This window comes from Telopea speciosissima, chromosome 4, assembly GCF_018873765.1.
Source record: "Telopea speciosissima isolate NSW1024214 ecotype Mountain lineage chromosome 4, Tspe_v1, whole genome shotgun sequence".
NCBI lineage: Eukaryota > Viridiplantae > Streptophyta > Magnoliopsida > Proteales > Proteaceae > Telopea > Telopea speciosissima.
The window spans coordinates 7,336,755-7,358,336 of NC_057919.1; the positions used below are offsets into that span (position 1 = coordinate 7,336,755).

Genomic DNA, 21,582 nt, shown 5'->3' on the forward strand with positions numbered 1-21,582 from the left:
TTTTTTCCGGATAGCCATTGATGTGGCATGCAAATTCCTCCTACACTGCCGTCGTGGAGAGCCCTGTCTCATTTGTAAATTATGGAAGGATGGCTGATGTTCTCTGTAAAAACGAAACTAGCCCTTAAAATTCTCACCGCAGCAGCTTCGCAGGTTATCAGTATGGTGGAGAAGCAGACTCCTGCAACAAAGTGATCATAGAGAACACTGCGAACTCAACATATTGGAAAGGAAAATTATCTTTAAGGTGCTTTTGGTAACTGACCGACTGGAATTTATCTAGCAGATCCTTGGGTTTTCGTTTCAGATAGCATTGTTCATCATCAAATCTGATCGATGTGACACAAAATGAAAAGCCCTAGCCTACGCTAGCAATCATTCAAATCTCGACTGGCGCACCTGAACTTCAAACGAGGGCGGTCATAGAGAACACTGCGAACTCAACATATTGGAAAGGAAAATTATCTTTAAGGTGCTTTTGGTAACTGACCGACTGGAATTTATCTAGCAGATCCTTGGGTTTTCGTTTCAGATAGCATTGTTCATCATCAAATCTGATCGATGTGACACAAAATGAAAAGCCCTAGCCTACGCTAGCAATCATTCAAATCTCGACTGGCGCACCTGAACTTCAAACGAGGGCGGTTTCTGCAATCTCGACTATAGCAGAATAGTATGGAAGATTACGCCGAAGAGTTCCGCACTCCACCAGTCACTCTGATTTCTTTGGTAGGATGTCCGGAGCTCCATCCAACAATCTCAACTTATCTTCACTCAGAGCAGCCCCCTATCAATACTCTGGCGTTGCCGGATTTCTCGAAGATCTCGGTATTGGGGAGGACGCATAAGGAAACTGCAGATTCTGGTCAGCCCGGTGGGATTTTGAAGAGAGATTGGTTATTGAAGCATCGAATCAAGGTTCCAGCGGTTGTTGCTACTTTGTTTAGTTCCGATCAGGTCGCTGGCGATCCTGCACAGTGGCTACAGGTCTGCACCGATCTTGAAAACCTAAAGTACGAATTCGCTCTTCTTTCCCTGCTTTTTTACCCCTCGTACTTGACATTTCATTTGAATAACTACTACCTCTCTTTCGGTTAGACAGTAGTTCAAACTGTAAATTTGGTAAGCTATTTTTTCACCCCGGACACATTTTAGCAGACCTTCTACCTGTTTCTCTCCTGTAAGAATGGAGTATGATTGGTGAATCGTTGAAAAACCTGCTTCAGTTCTATGGCACTCAGTCTCAGTCACGGTAACGGGAATTATTATCATATATATTTTTAATTGAATGAATGTTCTTATGCCGGTGTTACCTCATAAAAGCTGAGGAAAGGAATTGATCTCGTGGTAGGAATGCTTTTCACAGTTCAACTTACTACATTATACTTTACCTCAACTTTAGTGGTCACTCCCCCCTTTGTATGATTATCAGAAAAGGAAAGCATTTTTTAATTATAAGTAACAATTTTATTAAGGGAAATAAGATAACAGATTAACCTCAACAATTTGAATAGGACTCTCTTTGCGTGTGTTGTTTGAAGGTGGTTTTGTAGAGAAAATATGGAGGAAGGAGGGTGACTGTGTGATGAAGCGATAAATGTCACTAGTCATTAATTTCCAATGACTCTCTTTCCAACGGCTAGTTCTCCCTTTATATATATTTGTATTGTGAAATATAAAAGAGAGAGAAGAAGAATTTGAATCCAATGTAACCTCTTATAGTGAGTGAGTCCCACTTTTGGGTTGAGTCCCCATTTGAGTTTGAGGTCCCCTTGTGGTTGAGTGAGTCCTCAAGCGACCCCAGAGTTAAGTGATCGTCTCTAACCTTTTAGTTAAGCGGTCCTCTTTGACCCTTGTTATCTTGTACTTGGTTCTTCATTTTGGTAATAGAAATATTCTATATATTTTTGAGTTTACCTTTGAGCTGCATCACTGTGGGTATAGGATAGGTGCAACAGACAAGTGAGAGAAAAAGGAAGTAAAAGTGGAAGAAGAAAAATGAGATACAATTAGATGAGTTAAAACTCACCAAGGTTTTTTGCAAGCAACAACAATCATTAGAATCTGAAAAGGCTACAACTTGGGGAACAGAAACAGCTCAACTTCAGTTCAGTAAAAGCAGCTTCAAGCCTCCAATACAGCCGATACATGCTTTGAATGCCCCATGCCCTTTTAAAGGCTGAAAAAGACCTGAAATTCTCTTAAAAAAACAAAAAGAGCATCCTAGTGCACGAGGCTCCTACTACTGCAGGGTCTGGCAGGGGCAAATGTATACTGCCTTACCCCCGCTTCGCGGAGAGGCTGGTTCCATGTTTTGAACTTGCAACCTGAAATTAATTATTTTTAATTCCTAATTACTTAAAAGAACAACAACTTAGCCTTATTCCAACTAAATGGGGTTGGCTACATGGATCCTTGCAAAGACAAAAGATTAATAAAAATAGTAGAAAGAAAAAAAACATTACAACAACAACTTAGCATCATTCCCTACTAAATGGTGTCTGCTATATGAATCTTTGCCCTCCAATCATCTATATTCAAGGTCATACTTGAAACAAGACCTAAGCTATGCATGTCTTTCTTCACCACTTCTCCTAGGATCATTTTGGGCCTGCCCCTAGCTCTTTTAGTACATTCAAGTTGAATGAAGTCACTCCTCTAAACTGTAGCATCTGAATGCTTCTGTTGAACATGGCCATGCCACCTCAGATGACTTTCTTGTAACTTATCTTGAATCGGGGTAACACCCAAATCAGCTCTAATATGTTCATTCTTTATTTTAGGGTAAATTACTTGTACACCCCTTGTACTATAGCTCGATTGCTTGACACCCCCAACTTTTGAAACTATTACTTGAACACCCAGTGCATTATAAGATTTCTTACAAGTAGCTCTTGTCCGTTAGTCAATCACCTTTTAGTGATGAAGTCATGGGTTAGAAAAATCGTAAATGCCCAAACTACCTTTAAAGGTAGTGAAGTGACCCTTTTACCCTTTGGCCGTAGTAAAGGAACCTTTCCTTTCATCGTTGAGCAAGCCCTCCACTCTGCTGCTCCTGCTGTGGCGATTTGCAGATGCTGGAGAAGACGAAGCGATTTCCAGACGCCGGAGAAAACGAAGCAAGCACCCATGGTGATCCTACCGCCGGTGTCTGCGAACCATTGAAGGGGATTCTGTTCATAAAAACACATTATACATTTTTGTGAAAATGTTAAAAACCCCCTCAATCTTCTGGCTATTCTATTGATTTACCTTCATTTTATAGCGTTGTAGGGGCTTCATGGTAGTGAAGGGAGCTGAACATTCAACACAGCCTCTGCTCTAGGTTCATGATATTGAAGCCCGCTTCTCAGTTGGGGATTCATAAGCAAGGTGCTACAGTTTTCAGGAGGGGAAGTGGAAGTGGTTTGATGGGGTTCCAAAGAGACTTGCAGAATGAGCTTTGAATTGCAGTTCGTTAACTAAGGGATCGATGCCTATACTCTGCTTCCAAATGGTACCTGGAAAACCGAAAATTCCAAAACCATGTTCTAGTTTTTTTCAATCACTCTTCTCATTCTTGGTCCCATCTATTTATTGCAGGCTGGCAGACCAACTATATCAGACATTCAGACGTGCAAGAGAGCCATGTTTTTGCGCTGTTATGCCCTTTATCTGTTTAGATTTGGTCTAAAGCTTTGTTGCTTGATTAGAATAAAATGGGTATTCTGTTTACGTTTTATTATTTTATTCTTTTCTGTTAGATTTATCTCGGGATTGATTGACAGAAACTGGAAAGGGAGTTTATCTTTACTTTTCCAACTTGCAACAGGAGTCGCCTTAGGGGAGAGACGAAGATTTTGAGACTTTATTGACTGATGTGGTTATGTAGCTACCTCCTACCATGGTGCAAGGCCTGGTGCATAGGGGAGGGGAGAGATGCATAGTGATGGTGAGGGGGGGCAGTTCTGGTAGTAGGGTTGGGGTATGTGATGGCGGGGTTGGTGGGGTTGGGGTGTTGTATGATGGGCGATGGAGGGGAAGTGGAAGTGGTTTGATGGGTTAACTTCACAGGTTTCAGTTGAATAGCTCATAAGGGTAGACTTTTCCATTCAACCACTACCAGCAGATTTAACACCGTCATGTTTCATAGGGCTTCAAGTAATAGTTTCAAAGCTGGAGGTGTCAAGCAATCGGGCCATAGTAGGGGTGTACAAGTAATTTACTCTTTATTTTATCCTTCCTAGTTTTGCCACACATCCATCTCAGCATCCTCTGCTCCTAATTGCTTAAAAGAAAGAGCTAAAAACAGAATATAAAGGAAATAAGCCTAACTTATTTGTACCAGAAAAAGAAAGAAAAGACAACTACAATACTAAAAATCAACACTTAAGACTGACTTCCTAATTTTAATTAAGTCCTGAACTTACTGTTTTTGTTCTCTTCACAAATTTTACAACTCCTTTAGTGTTTTTAAAAATCAAGATAAGAAAAACTCGTACATAACCACTAATTTAACTAAAATCTTGTGTTGTCTTAACTTCAAATAACAAAAACATTTTCTGGTGCTACTCAATTAATATAGAACCATGCCCCCATAGTGTAGTTCTTCTTTTAATGTTTAGTATCTCCACTTCAATGGAATAGGAAATAGCATTGGTGCTGGAGATGTTACGACATCAAAGGGTATTTTGCATCAACTAAATGGGGTCGGCTACAAGGATCCTTGCCCTCCAATAAGCTCTATTCGAGGTCATACTTGATACAAGGCCTAAGCTATGCATGTCTTTCCTCACCACTTCTCCCAAGGTCATTTTGGGTCTGCCCTGGGCTTTTTAGTTCCTTTAAACTGAATCAAATCACTCCTCCATACTAGGGCATCCAAAATCCTCCGTTGAACATGGCCATGCCACCTCAAACGACTTTCTCGTAGGTTATCATGTATTAGAGCTATTCCCAAATCAGCTCTAATATGATCATTCCCTACTTTATCCTTCCTAGTTTTGCCACTCATCCATCTCAACATCCTCACTGAGTTTATTTATATGATGCTTCTTTACTGCCCAACATGCACCATACATCATAGTCAATCGTATGACTGTTCTATAAAATTTTCCTTTTAAGTTTTAAAGAAATTTATTGATTACTCAACATTCCGGATGCACCTCTCCACTCCATACATATTATTTTAATTCTCTTTAAAACATCATCCTCTATATCACCTTCTTTATTATGATTGAGCCTAGATACCTAAAGTAATCATTTTGCGGAATCTCCCTCTCATCAGTATTAAACACCTCATTATCCATCTTAGTGCAACTAAAGTTACACACCAAATACTCTGTTTTCGTTCTTGTTATCTTAAAACCTTTTAATTCCAAGGTTGATCTCCATAACTCCAGCTTGGTGTTAATCCCTGCTTTTGTCTCATCCAACAAAACAATATCATTAGCAAAAAGCATACACCAAGGAGCCTCATCTTGAATGTCTATGGTTAACATCCATGGTAAGTGCAAACAAATAAGGGCTTAAAGCTGATCCTTGATGCAACCCAAATACCCAATTGTAATTGGGAATTCACTACCTTGGTCCCCCACAGTTCATGCACTTGTCACCGTACCATCATGGCATCATACATTTCTTTAATTATGCCCACATATTTACTTTGAACACTTCTCTTCTAAGTACTTGTCGGATGAACTCTCTAGAGACTCTATCATAAGCTTTTTCTAGGTCAATAAAGACCATATGGAGATCCTTATTGCAATCTTTAAATCTTTGCATGTGTCTCCTAAGTAAGTAAATAGCTTCTGTTGTGGATCTTCCTGGCATAAAACCAAATTGTTTCTCCGTAATAGTAGTTTATTGTCTTAGGTGGGTTTCAATAACCCTATCCCATAATTTCATAGTGAAAATTAGTTTTATGCCTTGTAGTTAATGCAAATCTGAATATCACCTTTATTTTTTTAAATTGGAACCACGATGCGTCTCCTCCATTCATCTGGCATTTTCCTTGTGCTCATAATCTTATTAAATAGTTTGGTTAGCCAAGATAAACCACTGATTCCTAAGCTCTTCCACACTTCTATTGGGACCTCAGCTGTGCCTTGCCTACTTTTATCCACCTTAAAACTTCTTTTACTTCGGACACCTAGTTAGGAAGAAGTCTATTTGGCTACTTTTGGTGCCCACTTTTGAAGGTAACGAATTGCTCCTCTCTCTTTTTAAAGTAAGCATTTACAATGGATAAGTCATAAGCTATGACAAAATTTAAAGCTGAGATCCCCTCCTTATTCATCTCTCCAAAACAATATTCTTCATGTACACCTTCATAACCTCTATGATCTTTCCCAACATATCCATTTAGATCACTCTCTGTTAGTCTGTAATAATCTTTTCTCCTTGACTAAAGCCTTGCACTAATCTATCCATGTGGTCCCAAAATTGCAACTTACTACTTTCATCCAATCCTACTTGAGGTACGTAAGCACTAACTATATTGACAATCTCTCTCTTCAACATAAGCTTGATGGATATAATTCTATCTCCGAAACTTTTAACATCCACCATATCAATCTTTAAATCTTTATTCTCTACTATGCCACTCCACTTATATTACTTTTATCCCCCCGTATACTAAAGTTTAAAGTCGTCCAGCTCATTAGCTTTTTTACCCTTCCATCTAGTCTCTTGAATATAGGCTATGTTAATCCTTCTTCTCCTCATAACATCCATCAATTCTAGACTCTTACCTGTTAAAGATGCAATGTTCCAAGATGCTAATCTAATTTTTCGCATTTGGACTAGCTTCTTTACCTGCACTCGTCTACGGTGCAAGAACACTTGCCTACTTGTCACCACATCCGGGAGTCGACGCTTAGAGGGGACGCCCTAGCTAATCCTTGCTCACTTTTCACTATACCTGGGTAGTACTGTAATATTGTAGTACGTTGCTTATTTTGTCGGGGGAGACCCTATCATAATGTTTATAATATAAGGTTGTAGTATCCATGTAAAAGGGTTTGGCTAGGGTTTTTCAGGTGCCGGCTGCCGACCTGACGCACCAACCCTCTGTAATCCCGGGCTTGGTACAGGCAGCAACCACTCGCGAAGTTTATTTTGCATCAACACTAAAGGTATAGTTGCAAAGTGATTCTATTCATCACCATAAAGAGAAAATTTGGTTTCGAGATTTTCATCCAAACCTCTAAATTAGTGGACATTCAGATCATTTTCTGATGTGGACCTGTCTCAGATGGATTAATTACTGTGATAACAACAAAGGAGCACAATAGTGAGATTCCTGAATTTCCTAAGAGAAAAGGAAAAAGTCACAGGTTGCAGAAATCCTCCACCTATATTCACCCATGGAGTGTACCAGGTGATTTTATTCAATGGTCTCCATGTAGATCCAACGTGGTTATTCATAACTTTTTTTGTTCGGTGTTGGCCTTACACTGCCCAATTTTTACCAAATCTTGTTAGAGACAGTATTTGTGGAAAGCATGTTATGTTCCATTCAAATTTCCTAGGGTAATTACACTTGGGGTACATAATTTTTAGAGGCACTACACCTGGGGTACCTCATGTTTCATACATTTTATGTTTGAGATCAATTTTGCCCACGGATATTCTGTTTGGCCATATACTTTTTCCTCCTTTGGCCCACTCATAACCGAGAGAGAGAGAGAGAGAGAGAGAGAGAGAGAGAGACGATTCGTGGGGTGCGGGAGGGAGCAGGTAGGGTAGGGGTGCGGGAGGGAGGGAGCAGAGGCTGGGGAGGAGGAAGATGAAAGGGTAGGGAAGCGGGAGATGCAGAGGGTGGGGGAGGGAGAGATGCAAAGGCTGGTGGCAGGGGGAGACAACAGGGAGGCTTGACAGTGTTCTGCTCCTTCGAGGCAGCAATGGTAGTGGCAGTGACCCCCTCCGGCCGAAAGACCACGATCATTCCGTCGGAGGAAGAAGAGGTAGTGGTGGGGAGGAGTTTCTGGAAGTGATGGTATGGGCAAAGTTGTAAATATAGAAAAGGGTACCCCAAACGTAGTTTTTGAAACATGAGGTACGCTAGTTGTAGTTTCTAAACTTCTGGTAGTTGGTAGCTATATTCTTAGACTTACCAAACTAAATAAAAAATGAACTAGTTGGTTTAATTTACTAAAATTTTCACGTTCCTTGTAAAACCTTGTAATTGGATGAATTTTGTATTGATTCAGCTAAAATTCTTACCTTTAGTAATACTACTATCATGGGCCTAACCAGGTTTAGGTCCATGTGTTTGAAATATTTAAAACTGGTAAAAACATGGCTGAATTTTGTTGCTGCCAATTATTTTATTCCTGGGTAATAGTGTGTGGTTTTGAAAATTTTACCTTTGTTGTCTGTTGATACTTGATATACATTGTTGTGGCCCTTACTTAACAGCTCGAGCTTTTAGGATAAGCGGTTGTAACATGGTGTCAGAGCCAGGCGGTTGGATGTTTGATCCCTGGTAAGTACGAGGGGTTTGTGTCCCCTTGGTACCACCTGATGGTGAGCCAGGAGTTTGGATATTTGATCCCTGGTAAGTGCGAGGGGTTTGTGTTATGGGTTGTTGTGCCCCCTTGGTACCACCTGATGGTGTCACATGCGTAGCCGTGCGTGTGGACCTGCATGTGTGGGGGTGTTGTGTGTTGATATGCATTGTTGTGGCTCTTAGTTAACAGCTCGAGCTTTTAGGATAAGCAGTTGTAACAACTTTGTTTAATTTCTTTTTGTTGTTTTGGCCACAATCATGTTAAACAATATTCTATATATTTTTCCTTTCCCTCAATGTTTCATTCAAATGTTAAGGTTTATTTTTGTGTATGGTTCCATTATATGTTTCTTATTGTCTGCAGAATTGTGCTTCGTGGAAGGAACATTAAATTGGTTGTGGTGGTTGTTCAGTCAACTGATAAGGGTATGCCGTTTTATCATGCCATTCCCATCAGATTTTGTTAAAATCTCTCTTCAATGAAGCCATTGTTCTAATTCAGAATGACCTGCAAGTTGTCAGTATGCTGCAATTTTTATTGAGGCTTGTACTTTGGATTTCAAGTTTTCAGATGGTATCACATCAACGTTACTCACATCCATACAAAATTCTTTGGTCATGCTTTTGCATAACTTCTGATTCTAGGTTTCTGGTATTCTTACCATTTTACATCTAATTTCTATTTTAATTTCCAGGAATTTTTTGTTGGGAGGTTTTTTGGGAGAATTTAAAATGTTTTTAATAGCTTTGCTGAGGATCTTCAAAGGATTTTCAAGGAGGGAGAAATCAAGAGTCTGTTTAGAATTGTAGACTTTAAAGTATTATGTTCATTAAATCTAGTGATAATGGAAATAGAAATGATATTAAATCTAAATAACTCTATGGTCAATGCAGATGAAGTCACTGAAGACCGTATGATTGCCCTGCGAAAGCGTGCTGAAGTTGATTCCAAGTATCATCTTATCTTCATCCAGAATGATGCATCAGAACTAAAACAATCACTTAAAAGGCAAGCAATATTTTTAATGTATTAAAATCTCAGTTCCGTGCCAAAACCTCAATCTGTCGGTGAATCTAACATCTTATTGACTAAACCTTTCAGGTTGGGCAGCGCACTTGCTGAACTAGCAAATATATATTACAGGGATGAAGGTCGAAGGATTAAAACTCGTATTGAGAAGAAGAACTTCAACTTTATTGAGTTGAATATCCGCTATTGCTTTAAGGTTAGGACTCACTTTTCTTTTTTCTGTTAATTTACCTTATGTTTGATGGCTAATACAATAGGCATCATTTTTAATTTTGAAAAGCACAAACCCTGTATTGACTTTGTGGATACCCAAACATAATTATGGATCGAGTCCTTGCCTACAGCTGATTCCAATAAGCAATATTGATTTCTTTAACAAAAAGTTACTGATTTGATTGGGGAACAATGCTTCACTGCTTTTGTTATTATGTTTACTGTTCTTTGTTTATTTTTCGGATAACCGGTTCTTCTTCTACTTTTAATTCTTTCTCCATATACCCAAAAAATGTGCGTTGAGAGTTTCTTTTACCTTTGAAAAGAGGCGAGTGCTTCAAATGTCTCCTTGTCTTTTTCTATTATTTGTACAGCTATTATTGTGTGACATACAGACCATCTCATGCTTGATTTCTGCAACATGCAAACCCTGTGATCTTAGATATCGTATCCAAAATTTGGTTTTGTGAGGGAATTTCTGTTAATGAAAATGCAACTAATGAAATTGCAGGTTGCTGTATATGCAGAATTTCGGAGAGACTGGGTTGAAGCTTTGAGGTTTTATGAAGATGCATACCGTGCTCTACGTGAGGTATGTTTCATGTACTCAAAAAAAGAAATACAACAACAACAACTCAGTCTTATCCCAACTAAATAGGGTCGGCTACATGGATCCGTACCCTCCAATCAGCTCTATTCGAGGTCATACTTCTAAGCTATGCATGTCTTTCCTTTCTTCTCCTAGAATCATTCTAGGTCTGTGCCTAGCTCTTTTAGTTCCTTCAAGCTGAATCAAATCACTCCTCCCTATGGGAACATCTAAAGGCCTCCATTGAGTATGGCCATGCCACCTCAAATGACTTTCTCGTAGCTTAACATGTTTTGGAGCTACTCCCAAATCAGCTCTAATTTGATCATTCCTTTATTCTTCCTAGTTTTGCCACACATGCATTTCAACATCCTCATCTCAGCTCCATTGAGTTTATCTATATGATGCTTCTTAGCAACCCAACGTTCTGCACCATACATCATAGCTGGTCATATGACTGTCCTATAAAATTCTTCTGCAAGTTTTAAAGGAATATGTCGATCACACAACACTCCGGACGCATCTCTCCACTTTATCCATCCTATTTTAATATCGTTCTCTATTTACACCCTTGATGTGCTCTACTGTGAGAGCTACATCCTCATCGTTTTTTTTACTAACCCTTCATTTAAAATAACTACTGTTATCAAGGATGTACAATAAAGTGCAATTGACACACTATTAGGTTGTTGAGTAAAGTTGGTGGTGTGACATCCCATGCACATCAGGTCAAGTCAGTTTCTTCACACCATCCTGTTTACCAAAGAATGTTTTTTCTAGAAATACCTTATATTTGAATGTTCTGCAAAAACATCAAACACCTATGAGCTTTTCCATTTCCTTATTCTTTTCGGCATGCCATCCTAAATCCTTAAAAGTGTTTTATGAGCAGAGGGTGAGGCAGATAACAAGATTGATTTTAGGGTCTGTGAGCTTACTTGATGTTGGCTTACTCCCTAATTTTGAGTAGCTTGTTGAAACCTTAATTTTAATAGAATCCATAAATTGTAATAATGCATGAGCAAAAACGTGAACTGAAGACTTTTTTTGGAGAATGCGGGCATCCTCTTACTAGTCAACGTAAGCTTTTATGCATAAAAAATTATTGAATTTGTAATGGTTTTAATATTCATACAGTGTCGACCCTTGACAGGCAAGCAAACTGGTTTGAAATAAATTGGTTTCACTTAAAAATTCAATGTGTTTATAACTTAAATTAGTGAGGGAAAGGTCAAATTGTTGATGGGCCACACTGCAGAGGTGGCAACGAAATTGATTAACATGTGTGGTTATGTGTAAATTTTATATGAAACCAAACAAGATCATAAAAAATTAGAAAAAAAAAAAAAGAATTTTCAATGTTTATTGAAGTAAGTTCTAGTTTTGTTTTCCTAGTTTTAGTTTCCTGACATAGAAGACCAGACATATACCATCAATATTTAATATTAATTTTTTAAAGAATGAATTTAGTAATCGATTAAGCATTTGGTTTTTGGTCAAATGATTGTGATGCGGCTCACCCCTCTTTGAGATGTGGGAATAACAAGTGCAAAAGGTCTAAACTGTAGGCTTTTTAAGAGCCTCGTCCTTCTCTTTTCAGTTTTTAGTATGTTTAGGCTTATAAGGCTAGTTCTTTTCTACTTTCCAGTTTATGTTATTGGTTTAAAAGTTCTAATAGCTAATTGCTATATGAATTTACTTTTAAGGTATGAGATGTAATAGGATTGTAGTTTTCCTAATCCAGCTAGGATTTTTAGTTTGTCTATAAATAAAGTTGTAAGCAGCCTTTTTTGAGACCATGAAGTTTAGTACTAAAGTAATACAACTCTGTTTCACTTAGCTGTGTGGATTCATGATATGTTTGGATTGATTATAGCAAGTGGATTTCTTAATATTGAGTGGGTGGTCAATCAACCCAATTGTAATAATGAATGGAAATGAGCTTGGGTTGTAATAATGAATGAGTAAGACCAATTGCTTTTGTGCACAACAGTGAACGGTATCTTTTCATTGTGAGGGGGAATTGGATTTGACAGGACCCATGATGCTATTAAGATGGTGGGATGTTTGAATATTCCATTTTAATCATCTAATAATTTCCTGTACACAACTCAAAAACTATAAATTTTATTGACTGTATGTATGGTTCATAGGACTTATTGTGGTTCCCAAGAAATCAGGCACGATAGCCTAAAGCTGCAGGGCCATAACCAGAAAATTTCTGAGAACCATGAAGCGCATTATAACTAGCTGCATTTGCTCTCTTCCCTGCTCCCACTTGTCTGTTTGAAAGAGCTGCTTGAATCCATATGTTTCATCCAAATCTTTCCTTTGTAGATTGTACTTACAAGTCAATTTTTATGTCTTAGATGGTTGGGACATCAACAAGGTTGCCAGCAATTCAACGCCTGGTCGAGATAAAAACAGTTGTAGAGCTATTGCACTTTAAGATATCAACCTTGTTGTTGCATGGTGGGAAGGTCATAGAAGCAGTTATGTGGTTCCGACAACACATTGCATCTTATAAAACTCTTGTGGGAGCACCAGAAGTTGTTTTCCTTCACTGGGACTGGATGAGCCGGCAGTATTTGGTCTTTGCTGAGTTACTGGAGACAAGTGCTGCAACCATCCCAGGCAATGCTTCTCTTATCTTAGGCACATCAGAGAAACCTTCGACTGAGTGGGAATTCCACCCAGCTTACTATTATGAGGTGGGTCTCCTTTTTACCTTTGATATCAAAGATTTCCCCCCCCCCCCCCTCCCCTCTTCTCAAGAAGGGTGTTACAAGGAATAATCAGGCAGGAGAGGAGGATGGAATGAAGCTGCCTTATCTATATGGAACACATGGACATGCATGCTTTCTTTCAACTTAAAATTATGAATCTAATTATTTGATTACTGACATTCGTTGGCCTGTCGTATACACTATTTCTGATGTTCCGAGGAGTTCAATGGCTAGGACCATCTGATGATGCCTTCTATTTTGGATGATACATTGGTGGCTTAGGACACCTGCCCTGCACTGTCTCTCTCAAACATATTTTCTCTCAGATATATGCAAGCACTGATCTTATGTGTGTTATGAAATATATGATTTTACATCACAATGATAGCTAGATATCTGTGTGTTTTGGATCTTTAATTTTACTTGGGGGCTGTGGGTCCTCCTATTGAGTGGTCTCGTCCTGTATTCATGGGGAGACCTTTTTGCTGTTGTAGTATTAGCATTGTGTTGTGTCCATCCTTTTTCTCCCTTTTGAATAAAAATGTTTGTTGTCCTTTGAAAGATTAAAAAAAAGAGAGAAGCCAAAACTACCTTGACATGCTTAGACCAATGGACCAAGGAATATAAACAAATTTGTTAAGGACAAAACTGCCGTTTATCTTCAAATAAAAAAAATGAAGGGTAGAGGTCTCCTGAGTGGTTTCGCATCGAAGTATGTTCAGTGATAATGAATGCCCATGGAAAACCCTTTCTCAGTTGACAAAACCCTCCCCCGTCATTGTTTGATGTGAAGACCAAAATGAATTGAAACTTTTTTCTGGTATGTACATTTTTGTAGAACTCTGGTAAATATAAGTGAAGTATTTCTGTTAAACTGCATGTCTAGGTGATGCTTATCTCAGTTTTATAAGGGATGTTTATGAAAGCTTATGTGAATTAAGTGGAGATATCAGAAGTAAAAAAACATGAGGGGGTATTGCTGTAATTTGCCATATTAAACTATTATTTTCAAAAGTAGATGAAAATATTACCATTATTTTATTGTTCAGAAGGTACTCTCTACTGATGCTTGACACCTGCTTATCCCAGTCACTAGCATTGCCTTTTTTTGGATAAATATCTAGCATTGCATCGACAATTATAAAAGGTACATTCAATGATCAAAAAAGAGAAGTACAGTTATTGGATGTTTTCATTCATCTGATCCAATTTTTGAATTCAAAAAAATGTTTCAGACTATATTCTTGTTATGCAAGTTAGAGAAACCTATTTACTATGAGATGAAAGCTCAGGTCTCATATATTTTTACAAACGTAATGCTGACAACCAAACAGAATGGGGAACTGTTCATAATACTCTATTTTATCTTATTTTAACGTCAACAACAATATTTTATTTGGCAACAGTTAGCAGCTCACTATATGAGGGAGAAGAGATGTTGCTTGGAAGTTGCTTTGTCTGCATCAGAAACCTCAAAAAGGATTGAGAGTAGCTCTGAATCTGTGATACAATCAGTTTTTGTGGGCCAATTTGCTAGGCTACTGGAGCAAGGGGAAGCATTTGTGATGCAAATGTAAGTCTTGTAAAGTGGTTGTCAGAATGGCTTGTCTCCTCCCATCTCTACTAACACATACTTTTTCATTTGCCATGCAGCCTTACTGATGCAGAGTACGTTCAGTATGCTCTTGCAGAAGGGAAGAGGTTTCAGGATTCTTATGAAATTATTGCTCTGCTCAAGAAGTCTTTTGAATCATATGATAACCTTAATGCCCGAAGGATGGCCTCTTACTGCGGGAATCAGATGGCCAGAGAATACTTTACTCTTGGTGAATTTGGTAATGCAAAGAACCTTTTTGATGGCGTTGTTAGTCTGTACAGGCAGGAGGGTTGGATTACATTGCTTTGGGAAGTCTTGGGTTACTTGCGTGAGTGCTCCAGGAGACTAGGTTCAGTAAAAGATTTCATTGAGTTCTCTCTTGAAATGGCTGCTTTGCCTATATCATCTGCTGCTGAGTCCTCCAGGTGTAAAGGAGAATATGGGCCAGCTGGGCCCCCTGCTTTTCCTCAGAGAGAGATGATACACAGAGAAGTTTTTGGGCTCGTGAAAGGGGAACCCATTTCGACATCAGAGGAAGGCAATTGTATCCTTGCCATAACCAATGATGAACCCCTCCATCTGGAGATTGATCTCATCAGCCCTTTAAGGGTAGTACTTCTTGCTTCAGTAGCTTTCCATGAGCAGGTGGTTAAACCTGGTGCATCTATCTCACTTACACTGTCACTTTTATCACAATTGCCCCATTCTGTTGAGATTGATCAGTTAGAAATCCAATTCAATCAGTCAGAATGTAATTTCACCATTGCCAGTGCTTCCAAAGAAACCGAGGTAGCAAGTTCTGTTGGGGAGACAGTTACTCGCTTAAAGACTGCACCAAATCTAAGTCTGGTTACAAACAAATGGCTACGGTTGACATTTGACGTCATATCAGGTGGATCTCTCTGTTCTTCTGATATCGTACTAATATTGTCTAATCTCTACTGTACACATGGAATACATGCCAGCATTCCCAATGAATGGCAATTAGGGGATCTTCTTCTCAATGAAAGAGGGGCAGGGATGGGGGAAGAATTACGGAGGAAGAGACATGTGATTTTGGGTTCCTAGATCGTCTGACTTGAGTACAATTTTGATCTAGGTAGGCCTTATTATCTACCATGTTCTGGTCCTCCCTACTTCTGCATGTATTCCATGTGTGCAGTACAATCCTCATTGTATCTGTATGGTGATAGTACTGTTCAGATATATTCCCCCCCCCTTTTTTTTCTCTTCCAAATTATGTGTGATGATAGTACTGGTGCAAGCATATTTTCACTTTTCCTGCATTTTATATCATTGTAAATATATGCCTACTGCATGACTTCAGAACAAAGCGGGAAGCTTGAATGCCTCTCAGTGATTGCAAAATTGGGACCCCACTTGACAATCTGTTGTCGAGCCGAGAGCCCTGCTTCAATGGATGATTTGCCACTTTGGAAGTTTGAGGATCTTGTACAGACCTTTCCAACAAAGGATCCTGCCCTTGCATTCTCTGGGCAGAAGGTTGTACAAGTTGAAGAGCCAGACCCACAAGTTGATCTTGTTCTAGGTGCTACCGGCCCTGCATTAGTTGGGGAACGCTTTTTGGTTCCTGTGACTGTGACCTCCAAGGGCCATGCCATCTATTCTGGTGAGTTAAAGATTAATCTGGTGGATGCTAGTGGAGGTGGTTTGGTTAGTCCAAGGGAAACAGAACCATTTTCAATGGACAGTCACCATGTTGAGCTCCTTGGCATCTCTGAACCAGATGGCGAAGGTGAATCTCAAGCAGGTATGGATAATATCAAGAAGGTCCAGCAGTCTTTTGGATTGTTACCCATTCCTTTCATACAACTGGGAGACTCCTGGTGTTGCAAACTAGAAATCAAATGGAACAGACCCAAACCTATCATGCTCTATGTTTCACTGGGTTACCTCCCAAATAGTGAAGCTGGGGCACAGAAAGTTCATGTGCACAAAAGCATTCAAATTGAAGGGAAAACTGCTGTAGTGATGGGCCATCGTTTTATGCTGCCATACAGGCGGCACCCGTTGTTGCTCTCAAAGATCAAGTTAGCACCTGATTCTGATCATTCACAATCACTGGCTCTGAATGAAACCAGTATTCTCATTGTCAGTGCTAAGAATTGCAGTGATGTTACTTTGCAATTGATGTCCATGTCCATTGAAATGGACGATGATGAGATTGGACGCTCATGCACAGTGCAGCAGGGAGGTGATATTCCACTGGATAATGCATTTCTTGTGCCAGGGGAAGAGTTCAGACAAGTTTTCTCCGTCATACCTGAGTTAAATTTTCCAACACTTGCCATGGGTACAGTGTCTCTGAGATGGAGTAGGAAGTTTGGGTTTGAAGAGCAATCTCGTTCCAGTGTTACAGCAACTGAGGTTTTAACCAGACACAGGCTCCCTGATGTAAATGTGGAGATGGTGCCTTTAATTGTGAGCTTGGAATGCCCTCCCCAGGCCATCCTTGGATCTCCCTTCACATGCTATGTGAGAATTCGGAACCAGACAGAGTTGCTTCAAGAGGTCAAATACTCACTGGCGGACTCTCAGAGCTTTGTGTTGTCTGGGTTTCACAATGACACAATTTTTGTTCTGCCCAAGTCTGAGCATATTCTTGGTTACAAGGTTGTGCCCTTGGTATCTGGTTCGCAACAGCTACCCCGGGTTACAGTAACCTCAGTGAGATACTCCGCTGAACTTCAACCATCGTTCTCTGCGTCCACCATTTTTGTCTTCCCCTGCAAGCCTCAATTTATGATGGATGATGTGGGGTCAAAGTCACTAGAACCCATTGCTACTTGAGTAAAGTCTGCATTACATACCCAACAATTGAAAACCCTTTCTTTAAATCTTTAATTGCGAATGCAACACTTCAAAAATTGTTTGCTGAATTCAAGGATCTCATCTTCAACGGCTGGTCAGCTGTTTGCTTGTTTCTTGGGTCCCTTGCCAGTGGTGATATTTTAAGTTACTCATTTAAGCTGTACTTGCCAATGATTGGCTAATATTTTTCTAAAATATGTGACCTTGTATCAAGATGATCTTTACCTCTATTGATTGGCGAAATTTGCAGTAGTGGGCAACAAAGATAATTATACAGGCTGAATTTGGTTGCCATCTGAGATTTTTTTTTGGGAATTCCCTTAAAATTGGATACGTGACTTCACAATGGACTAATTAGTTGTTTCAATAATAAAAATTAGGGCCAGAGGTTTCCCATGAGTCCACATTTTGTCTGAAGAGAGTTTCAATTATTATGTTAGAGGGCGAGGGAAGGAAATCGCAATTCTGGTGCCATGCAAGGTTTCAAAAATCAGAACTGGCTCGGTCGATTCATGTTGGTATTGATCGATTTGGATGATTCACACCGATTCCCGCTTTTTCCTAACCGGTCAATTCTGGTCGATTTGAATTGGTAATCGGATTGGTCGATTCGTGTGCCATTTTGAGGTTTGAAAATAAAAAATGAAAACCGTTTTTTCAGCATGTTAGGACACTTCTACCCTTAGGGGGGGGGGACCCAGTGAGAGTGCCAGTTGTACGATAACTAGAGTTTTAATTGGGAGTACACGTATATTGACATGCATACATCCCACCTTTGTTGATGCTTCCATGCATACTCCCATTGGCGCAGGGGCCACACTATCTTTCAGTGAAGGGGTATTCTTGTAATGTAATGAAAATTTGAACTCTCTCTTTAACCATTTCCAAGCTTGTTTTGTTCTGAAATTTCATCAATGAGATGGTTGTGGGATCCTATAACACATGAAACATTTGTATCCCATCCTAGTCCCCAATGTAGTGAGAAAATATGATCTCGTGATAATAATCAAACTTTGTTTTATTTTTATTTTATGAAATGACAATAATCAAATGTTGTCACATTTATATTTTGCCTATAATAAATAAGAGAAGATTACACAAACCTATGGGGAGATAAACAGTTTGCCTCTCTGTGAAAATGAACTACGGAAGAAATAACAAAACATGAAGTAAGCACCATTGGCAAGGAACAGACAAATGTACTAGCTTCCCAGCCTCTTGAGTCATCTCAGATGAACCTGAAGGACAACACAGACTGCAAAAGAAATGGAATTACAGTAAATTAATCCAAAGCAGCTTCATGAGTCCTTAATTACAGCTATACTGAAAGTCGGATAAATGCCATTATGCTAACCAAATAGGTTAGTACTACAAGGTACTCAACAAGTCCAATGGTACAGCCGTGTTTGGTAATGAAGAATCTCTCGAATTTTCAGCTCACCTTCTCAATTCTGGATCGGTATTTTTCTGACTCTTCTTCTACATACTGCACATAAAGCCAACTTTTAGTGTCTGGATTCATATTCTGTATCCCTCACTTATTTACGTGAAAACTCAAGAGCGAATAAGCTGTTGTAGCAACACCCACCTGCCCTGTTACAGTATATAATCTGTTGTACCAACCATTTGATGCCATCCCAATGGCAGAAAATATGTGCCTGCAACTTTCTCCAGGATTTTGCAGGGAATACTCGATGTAATATAGGCCTGCTCAATTTGTTCATTCCAAAAGAGAAGAAATAGCAAATCTCATAAGAGCAAGGTTAGGTGGGACAACACAACAGACATTGAAATGTCTTTTGACTACCATCTAGTAATCATCTACAGGAACTGGGACCAAAGTGTTTGGAATGTTCAGCTAGATCTCCAAGTATCAAGATTGTTGTCTGTAGAGCACCTTAAATTTCTAAAATTTCAAAAAACAGAAGAACCTGGGCAGACACAGAGAGGCAATTACCATTTGAAGCCTTAGAGTCAATGAGTTTTGCTGCCAAGCCAGGAGGCCTCTGCCAGCTTCTGTCCAATCCAGAGACCTATGAATGTTATTTGGAATGTGCATCAGGATAAACATATAGACGATTTCTCCACTTGAAGGTTAGAAACCAATGAAAAATGTTAAAACCCACCAGATTCTCAGCGAAAGCATCAACTTTGCCAAACGATTCTAATCTGGTAAAATCCGCACCAAGCCCCGTGATTAAAATGCTGACTGAAAAAACCATTGAATGATTCATAAATCAAGCACTCGACTGTTAAACAGATTGATCCACCAGAAAACCCTTCAGAGTAACATACCATTAGAACTAGAGGTCTCCTCAGGGTAAAAAGCAGTTAGTGATCTGATTCCATCACCCTTTCCTGCACCAACTTGCCAGTCTGCAGAAACATGTATACATTAACACCAAGCTAGTACCCACATTCTAGTCTTACAAGTACTATACTCAATAGTAGTGTCAACACGCGAAGTATGACAAACCAAATCATGATCATTATTAGAAAATATATACTTTAAGTAACAGATTACTTCCACTCATTCTTAACCTTGTCAGAAGGCACAATAAAATGTAACTGTTTGTGGAGGAAAAATCATACTAACTGTGCTTGGGCCTTGGGCTTCTAATCTATGTTTAGCTATCTTCTCAGTTGCTTTAGTATCCCTAATGAGGAGGATGTAAAAGCTTAATCTTCATAACCAAGAGTTGAATCAGCAATATAGTGGCACACAAATTTTATTTTAAGACACCATGATAAGCCCTCTCAACCGTAGAAAGAATAGAGGAGGAAGGATTCACAGACATGCACGATTTCCATAAGATCCATAAGGTAATGGCTATTTCCAACCCTGTTTTTTGCAAATTTCAGGCCGGATACTCTATTTCATTGCATCCAATTTACATTAGAATAAGCAGAAGAGGAATGAAGGGAGGCATTCCTTATCTATAAGACTATAACTAACAAATTAGCTTTCTAATTGAGATTTGTGAACCCAAAAAGTTTTAAAATGTTACCTTGTGGAATCGATATCTTGAACTTATTGGTATCATCCGAGTAAATACGGAAATCCTCTTTTACATCTAAAGGTATGAAAAATTGAGATAAATATTCCAAAATTCAAATAAGTTTAAAAAAGGGGGAAAAAAATTTAATAATTCCACTTCGAGAGATGGTTGGTTACCTGTATCAGCCGAAACACTACCAACAGCAATGGATGGAAAAGAAAATGCACCAAAGATGATCTGCAACAACGCCTGTCTCCTTTTAGTTCCCGGTCCATGGAGTTGCAAGCTGCACCGAATGGAAAAGATCAAACGAACGGATTGATCGATTTCTCAAACTACTCACAAAGCATGGCAGAGAATTTAAGAACTAGTTGCAGAGAGAAAATTTAAAAAAAAAAAACAAAAGAAGAAGAAGAAATTGCCTTTGTTTTTGTTCCGTTTCACTTTTCCTGGAACAGAGAACGAACTTATTTCCGCATTTACAAATGCCTGGAGAAATGGGGCAAAGAATAGGTTCAACTGTTCAAGAGCTCCGATAGCACAGAGACAGAGAGAGAGAGAGAGAGAGAGAGAAAATCATCATCAAATGAAAACTAGGATGAAGGGTTAGTTATTAAAGGTTGATAAAACCTTTTCTGTTACGTCGGAGAAGTGTGGAATCGCCGACTCGATATAGTGCCGAGTCGGAAAACAGTGATGGAATGGACGCCATTCTTTCCGGATGAAGCTTTTTTCGGTTCTGATTTCTCAGATTCCAATTCAGACTTCATGGTCATGGATGGACATGATTGGTTCTCGCTCTTGGCCAGGCTCCTTCTATGTCTGTCTGGCTGAGATAAGACCCGACTCCAACCTGTCAGTATCATGATCCGTTCAAGCCCCAGACCATGTTTATTAGTATCAGTATCGGGATAGTATCGGTCTCAGCCGATATCGATACAGATCAGATTGCTTTACCTCTCAAAATACTGATACCTGATTTTTTTGGATAATTTTACCCTCCTCTGTATCTATACCACTCATATGGTATCGATCAGCTATCGATATATGCTCGATCCTGGGGTACGGTCGATCTAGATACTCTCTGTCTCTCTCTGTACGTGCG

The 21,582-nt window shown here is 39.3% G+C and overlaps 2 protein-coding genes and 1 long non-coding RNA gene across 5 annotated transcripts; 1 reads left to right on the plus strand and 2 right to left on the minus strand.

Moving 5' to 3' along the window:
* The first annotated feature begins 507 nt into the window (after positions 1-507).
* Positions 508-17,584, plus strand: LOC122657804 (trafficking protein particle complex subunit 11-like). Of its 3 annotated transcripts, XM_043852597.1 has the most exons (10): positions 508-612; positions 647-1,013; positions 8,856-8,917; positions 9,386-9,500; positions 9,594-9,717; positions 10,246-10,326; positions 12,693-13,034; positions 14,456-14,622; positions 14,703-15,538; positions 15,974-17,584. In XM_043852597.1, the coding sequence occupies exons 2-10, from the start codon at positions 676-678 to the stop codon at positions 17,455-17,457; spliced, it is 3,549 nt and encodes a 1,182-aa protein (XP_043708532.1). In that variant the 5' UTR covers positions 508-612; positions 647-675; the 3' UTR covers positions 17,458-17,584. The 3 variants fall into 3 exon arrangements, with proteins under 3 accessions (XP_043708532.1, XP_043708531.1, XP_043708533.1); XM_043852596.1 differs by having other exon boundaries at positions 508-1,013; XM_043852598.1 differs by lacking the exon at positions 508-612 and having other exon boundaries at positions 850-987.
* On the minus strand, positions 4,700-10,737 carry LOC122657807. Its single transcript, XR_006332365.1, has 3 exons — positions 10,693-10,737; positions 9,548-9,553; positions 4,700-4,997 (listed from the first exon to the last, which is right to left on the minus strand). It is a non-coding gene; the product is annotated as an uncharacterized LOC122657807 (long non-coding RNA).
* A 953-nt stretch (positions 17,585-18,537) lies between the features above and the next one.
* Positions 18,538-21,267, minus strand: LOC122657585 (psbP domain-containing protein 3, chloroplastic). The gene is made up of 10 exons (XM_043852330.1): positions 21,108-21,267; positions 20,900-20,966; positions 20,654-20,763; positions 20,487-20,552; positions 19,774-19,854; positions 19,605-19,687; positions 19,436-19,511; positions 19,067-19,185; positions 18,920-18,964; positions 18,538-18,733 (listed from the first exon to the last, which is right to left on the minus strand). The coding sequence occupies exons 1-10, from the start codon at positions 21,187-21,189 to the stop codon at positions 18,707-18,709; spliced, it is 756 nt and encodes a 251-aa protein (XP_043708265.1). The 5' UTR covers positions 21,190-21,267; the 3' UTR covers positions 18,538-18,706.
* Positions 21,268-21,582: the final 315 nt, after the last annotated feature.

Coding starts and splice junctions, on each gene's coding strand:
- LOC122657804 (XM_043852596.1), top strand. CDS start 676: ATGGAAGATTACGCCGAAGAGTTCCGCACTCCACCAGTCACTCTGATT. Junction 9,501..9,593: donor CTAAAACAATCACTTAAAAG/GCAAGCAATATT, acceptor TAAACCTTTCAG/GTTGGGCAGCGCACTTGCTG. Junction 15,539..15,973: donor GACATTTGACGTCATATCAG/GTGGATCTCTCT, acceptor GCATGACTTCAG/AACAAAGCGGGAAGCTTGAA.
- LOC122657585 (XM_043852330.1), bottom strand. CDS start 21,189: ATGGCGTCCATTCCATCACTGTTTTCCGACTCGGCACTATATCGAGTC. Junction 20,553..20,653: donor TAGTGTTTCGGCTGATACAG/GTAACCAACCAT, acceptor TCATACCTTTAG/ATGTAAAAGAGGATTTCCGT. Junction 19,855..20,486: donor CAAGATATCGATTCCACAAG/GTAACATTTTAA, acceptor ATGTTTCTGCAG/ACTGGCAAGTTGGTGCAGGA.